Raw genomic sequence first — 11,073 nt, 5'->3', positions numbered from 1 at the left:
GGGGCGGGGCGGGGCCCGCGCGGTCACGTGGGCAGGGTGCCTATACGGTCGCCCTTCCTAGACCGACCGGACAGTGACCTTAGCGCTCTCGGGTTTAAGACTCTCCGTCGACATGGCCTTTTGGGGCGAGTGCAGGAGCTGCTTGGCGCCGGGCCTGCTGCAGCACCAACTGGCCATCGTCACCGGAGGGGCCACGGGTATCGGAAAGGCCATCGCCACGGAGCTGCTGCACCTGGGTATGCGAGCGGGCCCTCTGGGTCAGGCTACCTAAGATCAAGAGGTTGGCAGAGACACACACTGGCCTCAGGGGGTTTCAGGAGCCAGGAGGTAGGCAGCCGGGCTGGGAGACATGGACTGGCCAAGCCAAGAGGCTGTACCTGTAGGAGACGTTGAAACCGCGGGGGGAAAGGGAAGAGTCTCTAAGAAATGCTGCAGAAGCCTTGAAGGATGAAACCACTATTTGTGCACTAAAGGGAACAGTTAGAATCACAGATAACATGCTCGAGGTAGGGAACAAGGAGACCTGTGGAAACGTGCTCTGGAATTCTTTATAGATGTGTTTAAAATGAACCCGTCCTATGAACCGAATGAGGAAACGCGGGAAGACTTTTCATATTTTTCTCTTTATCACTGGTTTATTTAATGATATCATCATTGCCATTTCTGTTTCTGTTTTTATTTTCTCCTCATGATGCGTTTAAATGCTTTGCAATTAAAAAAATTACTGCTGAACATTTTTAATTTTATCTTGTTGGATGCTGGTTATTTATATATTCATTTAAATATTCTTGAGCTCTGGGGCGCCTGGATGGCTCAGTGGGTTAAGCCTCTGCCATCAGCTCAGGTCATGATCTCAGGGTCCTGGGATCGAATCCTGAATCAGGCTCTCTGCTGGGCAGGGAGTTTGTGTCCCTCTCTCTTTCTGCCTCTCTGCCTACTTGTGATCTCTGTTTGTCAAATAAATAAATAAAATCTTTAAAAATAAATAAATAAATATTCTTGAGCTTTTGTTCCCTGTTAACTGCAGCCCAGAAGTTGTTATTTCTGTTGTTAGGTTCTTTGGAAACAGTTTGATACTTTAAGAGAGACTTGTTATACGTTAAGTATTGACCTGAATAGCCTTTAATCTAGTTAATCTAGAGTAATTTTGCTTCACCACTCAGGTCATACCCTTCTGAGTATCTTACCCATTGCTTTTCAAATGAGATTTTGCCTGTTTGAAACACTTCAGCGGGGCGCCTGGGTGGTTCAGTGGGTTGAAGCCTCTGCCTTTGGCTCAGGTCATGATCCCATGGTCCTGGGATCGAGCCCTGTATATGGCTCTATGTTCAGCGGGAAGGCTGCTTCTCCCTCTCTCTCTGCCTGCCTCTCTGCCTACTTGTGATCTGTCTGTCAAATTTTAAAAATCTAAAAAAAAAAAAAAGAAAGAAAGAAACACTATCTCCAGTGCCTTCTTGGCCTACCTTGACTCCCAACTTCATCTCATCCTGGAATCTGAATGGTTCCTCTTCCTCCTCCCTGGGCTGTACCTGGGAAACTCTCCAGGTAGCAAGCTGGAACGATCATAGGGTTCACATTGTTTGTTTCCACTCTCTGAGATAGATCACTATGCCATGCTACCCCAAGTCCTGTGCCTGAAAGCTGTTCTGCATTATACTTTGACCAGGTTTTTTGTTCCATTGATCTGGAGGGTAAACTCCATTATTGATGTTTGATTTTAACCAGAGGCAGAAGTCCTGATTCACCATTTTTTTAAAAAGACTTTATTTATTTATTTGACAGATCACAAGTAGGCAGAGAGGCATGCAGATAGAGAGAGGGGGAAGCAGGCTCCCCAGTGAGCAGAGAGCCCCATGCGGGGCTGGATCCCAGGACCCTGGGATCATGACCTGAGCCGAAGGCAGAGGCTTTAACCCACTGAGCCACCCAGGCACACCCTGATTCACCTTTTTTTAATGGGTACACATGAAAGAACTTCTGAAATTTTTTTTGTTTTTTTCTTAATTTAGACAACCAGTGAAAGCATATTTATCAATGAAAGCATATTTACTATTTCTTGAATGTTTTCTTTTCAGGGTGTAATGTGGTCATTGCATCTCGTAACTTGGATAGATTAAAATCTGTTGCAACGGAACTGAAGGCCAGTCTGCCCCCCAACAACCAGGCTCAGGTCACTCCCATAAAATGCAACATCCGCAATGAAGAGGAGGTAATGTAAATATGTCTATAGCCTTTATTCATTCATTTTATTTACAGTAGCGGTTCCTAAAACTAGTGCTTCAGATGTTCCTGTGGTCGAGGTCTTAGAGGAGTTTAACTAGAAGCAGAGGCTGTAAAAGAGATTCTTTCGTTAATCTGAGTATTACCCCCTGGGGGAGGAGAGGAAAGAAACAATCTTTAAGGAAGCTAAGCAAGGATGTGGGCTCAGCGAGATTACTTTTGTGCCTTTTGCCTTTTAAGTCATTTCTTTATTTTGTATTAAGATCTTATTTTTAAGTGATCAGTCATTTCTGCACCCACCGGGGGGCTCAAACTCACAACCCCAAGATCCAGAGTCACATGGTATACCAACTGAGCCAGACAGGTGCCCCTTTTAAGTAATTTCTTAGTGTTAATTTTTTTTTTTAAAGATTTTATTTATTTATTTGACAGAGATCACAAGTAGGCAGAGAGGCAGGCAGAGAGAGAGAGGAGGAAGCAGGCTCCCTGCTGAGCAGAGAGCCCGATGTGGGACTCGATCCCAGGACCCTGAGATCATGACCTGAGCCGAAGGCAGCAGCTTAACCCACTGAGCCACCCAGGCGCCCTCTTAGTGTTAATTTTAACTGGATTTCGGCGACTGGTAGTGATACATTTTACTGCGACAGACTGCAAGTTCTTCTCCCAGAGTAAGCTATCAGTCCAGCTAGCAAGTGAAGTTGTTAACCAGTTTACTTTGAACATTTTTCTTTAGGTGGAGAATTTGGTCAAATCCACCTTAGATGTTTACGGTAAGATCAATTTTTTGGTAAACAATGGAGGAGGCCAGTTCACGTCTCCTACAGAACACATCAGTGCAAAGGGATGGCATGCTGTGATTGAGACCAACCTGACGGGCACCTTCTACATGTGCAAAGCAGGTGAGTATGACCAATAACCCAAAAAGGCAAGGTGTCTTTATTTAAAGTCGTAGAGAATCTTTTTTTTTCTTTAAAGATTTTACTTATTTATCAGAGAGAGAGAGAGAGAGCACACATAAGCAGGGGGAGTGGAAATGGAGAAGCAGGCTACCCCTGAGCAGGGAGCCCGATACCGGACTCAGTCCTGGGACCCTGAGATCATGACCTAAGCTGAAGGCAGAGGGTTAACCCACTGAGCCACCTAGGTGCCCCTAGATCATAGAGAATCTTCCAAGAGAATTGTTGGGGACTCAGAAACTCCATGTCTGCAGTACTGACTGCCCTGATTTGCTTGCATAGGACACAGAAATGTAAATTGCTGCTTTTCTGGATAGTCATTTGGCAATATTTGTAAAATATGGGTATGGTTTGATCTTACAATTTTATTTCTAGGAATTTATCATGAGAAAATTATTAAGAATCTGTACAAAGATATAGCTACGAAGTTGTTCCTGAAATTAAAACAAACAAACAGACAAAACTCTCACACTTAGTTTTAAAGAAATGAATCTGTTTAATCTCTTGTAACTTGTCAGATCTGCAGGGAGAATGCCGGAGTCCACATCCTTTCTGACTAACAACTAATTAGCATGCATGGAGATCTTTGGATTGAAAGTTATATTTCATAGGTGATGATATTCAACCCCTGACATTGAGTAATTCAAGGGTTTATTGAAAAACAATCGAAGACATTTTCATGATGAAAACCACAGAACAGGTAGAATTCCAACCCAAAGGGTCTTCGCCCTAATATGGATTAGGCTTTATATTCTTAACATCTCTATGTCACAATCTTGCAGACATTTCCAGCTTTCATCTTCATCTAACTAGTAGTATAAAGCTTTACATTTGTTGTGGCTGTCTGTTTCATGGGAACCTCTGATTTATAGCCCCTTGGTCAGAAGCACAAGCTGGACTTGTGATTGGCATCTGAGACTACCTCACATTTCTTAAAGAAATATTCCCATGACAGCTCTGGAAGTGTCAGGGGAAAAACACAAAGATGATTTCAGAGTTCTTTTTTTTTTAAAGACTTTATTTATTTATTTATTTATTTGACAGAGAAAGACACACAGAGAGAGGGAACCCAAACAGGGGGAATGGGAGAGGGAGAAGCCCACTTCCCACTGAGCAGGGAGCCTGATGTGGGGCTGGATCTCAGGACCCTGGGATCATGACCGGGGCCAAAGGCAGACACTTAATGATGAGCCACTCAGGTGCTTTTGATTTCAGAGTTCTAACATAGAGTACTCTTTAAGCAAAAGCAGAAAGCCTGTGTAGGGTAATTGAAATAAATTTATACCTTTTTATTTTTTCATAGTATTTTTTTTTTTTAGATATTTGATATGGCACATAGATCTTTATTTACATTTCCAAGCTTTTTGGGCTATTCATGACCTCTTTCTTTCTTTCTTTTCTTGTTTTAAAGATTTTATTATTTTCACAGAGAGCAAGAGAGCACAAGCAGAGGGAGCTTTTTTTTTTTTAATATTTTATTTATTTATTTGACAGAGAGAGATCACAAGTAGGCAGAGAGGCAGGCAGAGAGAGAGGAAGGGAAGCAGGCTCCCTGCTGAGCAGAGAGCCCGATGCGGGACTCGATCCCAGGACCCTGAGATCATGACCTGAGCTGAAGGCAGCGGCTTAACCCACTGAGCCACCCAGGCGCCCCTAGGAGCTTTTTTTTTTTTTTAATATTTCATTATCTTTTATTTTTATTTTATTTATATTTTTTATATTTATATAGATATATAAAACATATTTATATTACTTTATTATATTTATTATCATTTTATTACCTTTTATTTTTATTTTATTTATATTTATTATCTTTTTTTTTTAAGATTTTATTTTTTTGACAGAGAGCAAGAGAGCACAAGCAGGGCGAACACAAGCAGAGGGAGAAGCAGGGAGCAGGAAACCTGATGCGGAGCTTATTCCTAGGACCCTGGGATCATAACCTGAGTTGGAGGGAGATGCTTAACCAACTGAGCCACCTGGGCACTCCGACGCCTGCTATTTTGAATGGGCTCTTTTCCCAATTATTTATCTAGCAATTTGTAGTTTATCTAACAGTTTTTGAAATTAGTCTTTCAGGTGTTTAGCTACACAATCATGTTGTCTAAAAATAAATAATGTATTTCATTGAGTGAAAGATACATTCAATGTATCTTTGGTGAAATGCACCATCATTTTATACACTACTAAGAAAGTAGGAACAGCGTTATTTGTACCCTAAGAAGCCACCAACTATAAAACATAGCCCAGTTTCCACAATTTCAAAATAATATGAAAGAATTGTCTTAGAGTCCAAAAATACCGTATTTTATGTCTTCTTTTCTGGGGGCTTTACCTCCTTTTTCTGTCATCTAGTATGAATTGGGAAGAACTCAACTGGAAAGCTTTAAGTAATGATGGGAAGCCATTCTTATTTTTGTCTTAGCTCTTAATAGGAATGGGTCTTTCCTTGTTCTCTGGCCTTTACATTCTAAAAATTAGATTTCTATTGAAGTGAGTCTTGAGGGTACACATCTGACGTTGTCTTGGTTTGTATGAATAGAGTTGATGGCTAAATATCAAATGGGGCTTCAAAAAAGGATAAAATACTTAAAGAATGAGGGACACCTGGTGGCTTCATCAGTTGAGGGTCTGAGTCTTGATTTCAGCTCAGGTCATGAGCTCTCACGAGGTCGAGTCCTGTGTAGGGTCTGCGCTGGTTGTAGAACCTGCTTAAGAGTCTCTCTTCTTCTCCCTCCACCTTACTACCCTCAACCCCACTCCCACTCTCTCCCCCTACAAAAAACACCAAAATTGAAAAGAAAATACTTAAAGAATTAACAAAAGCAAGATAAGACTTGTGTCTACAAACAACAAAACGTGGCTGAGAGAAATGAATGATCAGAATAAATGGAAAAGCATTCAGTATTTATGAATTGGAAGACTTGATACGGTTAATGTTGTAGTTCTTCCCGAATTGGTATGTAGGTTCAATGCAGTCCCTAGTACTTTTGCAGAAAATGACAAGCAGATCCTAAAATACATGTGGAAGTGCAAAGGACTCAGAGTAGCCAAAACAGTTTTGCAAACCTGGAAAGTTGGAGGATTTATACTTCTTGATTTCAAGATAACGTGGTACTGGCATAAGGAGAAAAGAATAGATATTTTGGACAAATTTGAAAGTCTAGAAATAAACCCTTATAGTTGTGATTAATCCCTTATATTTATGATTTTTGCCAAGGGGGCCAAGGCAATTCTGTGGGGAAATGATCGTCTTTTCAGCGATGGTCCTAGACAGTTGGATATCCACATGCAAGAAGACCCTTCCCTCATACCATAAGTAAAAGTTAACCAAAAGTACAAAATGGACCGTAGACCTAAATGCAATTGGTAAAATTGTGTAACTTTTGGAAACATTATAATAAAGCACAAAATCTTTATGACCTTGACTTAGGCAGAGTCCTGAGATACACCATCTAGAATACCATGTATGAAGTAAAAAAAATTGATAAACTTGACTTAATCAAACGTAAATATGTTTGCACTTAAAGAGACAACATTAATAAAATGAAAAGATAAGCCAGACTGAAGGAAATCACACATCTGATAAAGGACTTGTATCCAGAACAAAGAAAGAGCTCTTATCATTCAGTATTAAGAAAACAAACCAGGGGCGCCTCGGTCCCTCAGTGGGTTAAGCCGCTGCCTTCAGCTCAGGTCATGATCTCAGGGTCCTGGGATCGAGTCCCGCATCGGGCTCTCTGCTCAGCAGGGAGCCTGCTTCCCTGTCTCTCTCTCTGCCTGCCTCTCCGTCTACTTGTGATTTCTCTCTGTCAAATAAATAAATAAAATCTTTTAAAATAAAAATAAAAAAAAAAAGAAAACAAACCAATTAAAAAATGAGCAAAATATTTGAATAGCTATTTTACCAAAGAAAATAACTGAATGGCTGATAAGTACATCAGAAGATTGTCAGCACCATTAGTCATTCGGGACATCAGATCAAAACCTCAGTGAAATATCACTTCATACCCACTAGGATGGTTATAATAAAAAAAAATTGGGCAATAATAGCCTGGAGAAACTGAAACCCTCATGCATATCTGGTAGAAATGTATAATAGTGGCGACACCAGAAAACAGTTTGGCAGTTCCTTAAAAAGTTAAACATACAGTTGCCATATGACCCAGCAGTTCCATTCCCAAGCATCTACCCAAGAGAAATAAAAACCCATGTCCACCCAACAGTTTGTATTCTTCATCACCTGCCAGTGGAATCAATTCAAATGTTCATCCTCTGGTGAGCAGACAAATGAAATATGGCCTGTCTGTTCCCTGGAATATTATTCGGCAATAAAAATTAACTATTGAGACACGTTACTCTGTGGGTGAACCTTACAGATACTATTCTAAGTAAAAGAATCCAGACACAAATGACCCCATATGGTGTGATTTCATTTATCTGAAATGTCCAGAAAAGACGAATTTATATAAATGGAAAGTAGATGAGGGTTTGCGTGGGGATGGCTTGGCTGCAGATGGGCACAAAGCAATGTTTTTGGGGGTGATGGAATGTTCTAAAACTGGATTGTGATAGTGGTGCATGGCTCTATGTTTATCAAAATCATTAAATTGTACACATAAAGTGGATGAGTTTCATGATATATAAATTATATTCAGTCAGGCTTTTAAAAAAGGAATTGTAAATTTAAAAATATTTTAAGATTTTATTTATTTATTTGGCAGGGAGAGAGATCACAAGTAGGCAGAGAGGCAGGCAGAGAGAGAGGGGGTAGTAGATTCCCTGCTGAGCAGAGAGCCTGATGCAGGGCTGAGCCAAAGGCAGAGGCTTAACCCACTGAACCACCCAGGCACCCTGAAATTAAAAATGTTTAAATAGCAAGCAAGATGGTGGGACGGTGAGTGAGAAGAGAGTCAGGACGCTATTTCATATGCTTGTCATTGGCTGTTTCCTGCAGTTTACAAGTCCTGGATGAAAGAGCACGGAGGATCTATTGTCAATATTATTGTCCTTACTAGAAACGGATTTCCAGGATTTGTGTAAGCATACTTAATATATATATACATATTTTTTTCCTATGTCTTGGGGTTTTGTCCTCTGAATGGGGGGAGTGGGGTGGAGAAGATTTCATAAGTCACAATCCTGAATGCTGTAATGAGTTTCAATCTCAATACTTAACATTGCCCTTTATTTGATCTTCAAAAATGTACTTGCAAAACGTTCCTACGCATATTAGACTTGCCAGATTTACCAAGAAAATAGAATCAGGAGGCCCCATTAAGTTTTATATTATGTCTATCCCAAATATTGCTTGGGGCATATTTATGCTAAAATATTTTCTTGTTTATCTGAAATTCAAATTTAACTGGTTGTCCTCTATTTTATCCAGTAACCCTAATCCAGATGTCACTAACTGGTCATCAGTGTCTGAAGAGATTTTTTTTGTTGTTGTTAACATGTGGAAATGAACCATATTTAGATTAATTTAGATTTGAATACTGTAAATATATATCTTCAATTTTAGACAGAACTGCTAAATTATTACTCTGTAATAGAGTTGGACATGTTTGATTCTTACTATGAATTTGGTAAATTTTTATGTTGGAAATAGATTAAAAAAAAAAAGTCAGTCAGTGAACTAACTTAGCCTACTGGCTCAGTAGAGTCTTAATAATCTAAAAGGGCGTCCACATAGAACAAAGAGAAAACAGTGTGCCAGGAAGCTATTTGAAAACCATACTTTTAGTAGTTAAAAAATCTGGTTTACAAAAAATTCTTTTCGTATTTAATTTGTATCTATTTCATTTTTATTTCTTTTGTATCTTTGATAAATTCTGATTCCTTCCCTTTTTTTAATTAAAAATTTTTAAAGATTTTCCAACATAGAATATTTCTTTTTATGAAATAGACCTATCTTAGTGTTATAAGAACAAAGCATGCTAGTTTTTACATATGTATAAAACTGCATAAGGTACAAAGTTGAGTGCTCTGTACCTTCTCATTCCAGAGATAGCCTGTTAACCAGGTAAGACCATGACCTGACTTCCTTTATTAGTAATATGTAAACTGTAATGTGCAGGGTGATATTTTGGCACTGCATGGATATCCTGTTTGCCATTGTGATTTTTGTAACCATTGTTGATTCTTACCTGAATCACTTAAGACATTAGGATTCGGAAGATGTTGATTTTTCTGATTTCATAATTGCTTCTGTATTTATTAGCTGATATTCTTCTGTAAAATGACTTTTCTGCAACAGCCATTCCTTCTTTCTCTCTGTATTTATTATTATTTTTATTAAATTTTTTGGTAGACCACTATGAGGGACTTACAGATTTCTTTTCAAATTCCTTTTTTCAAATGCACGTACTATCTCAAACTTAGTAGAAATTTGTATTGTTTCTACATTTTGCATTACAAATAATTCTGCAGTGAATAACACTGTACATACTTGTTTCCTATTTGTGGAGTTATATCTTCAGGGTACATCCTGGAAGTTGGATTGCTGGGTGAAGGTGAAGGGTAAATGCATACTTTTAGGTATTTCCAGCCAACAAAGTATGAGAGTGTATATTCCCCAGAGCCTGACCCAAAATGTGTGTTGTCAACTTCTGGACAGCTCTCATGGTCAAGAAATGGTATTCTCTGTGGAGCATCTTTTGAGTTGTTGAAAGCCTATCTGGTGGGGTGCCTGGGTGGCTCAGTGGGTTAAGCCTCTGCCTTCGGCTTGGGTCATGATCCAGGGTCCTAGGATCCAGCCCTGTGTCCGGCTCTCTGCTCAGCCGGGAGCCTACCACCCCACCCCACCGCCTGCCTTTCTGCCTACTTGTTACCTCTTTCTGTCAAAGAAATAAATCAAATCTTTAAAAAAAAAAAGGCTATCTGGAAATCTTGTATATATGTTTGAGTCATATGGCTGTGTTGGAACATTTTTCTTAATACTGTCTAAGGCTAGTCTATTTTCTATTACATCTTTGCAGGGTAGTTTAGTCTGAGCTAAACTGAGTGGAAATCCTCGTCATGTTCCTGATCTAAAGGGGAGGGCTCTCAGCTTTTCTCCATCAAGAATGATTTTCGTTGTGTGTAAACCTGGTGATTCACAGACCTGTACCCCTGGGGATAAAAATATATGTTTATAAAAAATAAAAAATTAAAAAAAAAAGAATGATTTTCGCTGTGGGCTTTTCATAGGTGGTTTTTATGAAATTGAGGAATCTTCTTTCTGTTTCTACACTCTGAAGAGTCTTATTCAGGAAAGGATTTGCTGTACTTTGTCAAATACTTTTTCTACATCAATTGAGAGGACTATATCGTTCTTATCTTTTCTCTTATTAATGTGTTCTATCACACTGATTTGCGAACGTTGAACCACCTTGCATCCCAGGGATAAATCCCACCTGGTTATGATGGATAATCCTTTTAATGTACTGTTGGATCCTAATGGGTAGGATCTTGTTGAGAATTTTGGCATCTATATTCATCAGGAATATTGTTCTGTAGTTCTCCTTTTAATAGGGTCTTTGCCTGGTTTTGGGATCAAGGTAATGCTGGCCTGAAAGAATGAGTTTGGAAGTTTTCCTTCTGTTTGTATTTTTTGAAAGAGCTTCAGGAGAACAGGTATTATTTCTTCTTTGAATGTGTGGTAGAAACCTCCAGGGACTCCATCGGGCCCTGGACTCTTGTTTTTTAGGAGGTTTTTGATCACTGCTTCAATATCATTACTGGTTATTGGGTCTATTCAGGTTGTCAATTTCTCCCTATTACAGTCTTGGTATTTTATAGGTTTCCAGGAAGACATCCATTTCCTCCAGGTTCCTTAATTTATTGGCATATAGTCATTGATAATAATTTTTAATAATTGTTTCTGTTTCTTTGGTATTAGTTGTGATCTCTCCCC

General features: G+C 39.3%; 1 protein-coding gene across 3 annotated transcripts in view; it reads left to right on the top strand.

Annotated features, from left to right (window-relative positions):
* The window catches only part of LOC116597264 (peroxisomal trans-2-enoyl-CoA reductase-like), a 35,769-nt gene that overhangs the window by 484 nt on the left and 24,212 nt on the right, over positions 1-11,073 (top strand). Inside the window, exons 1-4 of one of the 3 annotated variants that reach the window (XM_032354732.1) lie at positions 1-236; positions 2,076-2,209; positions 2,954-3,119; positions 8,134-8,215. In XM_032354732.1, the coding sequence (XP_032210623.1) occupies positions 113-236; positions 2,076-2,209; positions 2,954-3,119; positions 8,134-8,215 (506 nt within the window). In that variant the 5' untranslated portion in view covers positions 1-112. The other 2 variants (XM_032354734.1, XM_032354733.1) reach the window with 2 other exon arrangements.

The sequence above is a fragment of the Mustela erminea genome, chromosome 8, assembly GCF_009829155.1.
Source record: "Mustela erminea isolate mMusErm1 chromosome 8, mMusErm1.Pri, whole genome shotgun sequence".
NCBI classification, from domain to species: Eukaryota; Metazoa; Chordata; class Mammalia; order Carnivora; family Mustelidae; genus Mustela; species Mustela erminea.
Note: the sequence above shows the minus strand (reverse complement) of the source record. Positions and strands in the feature narration are given on the sequence as shown.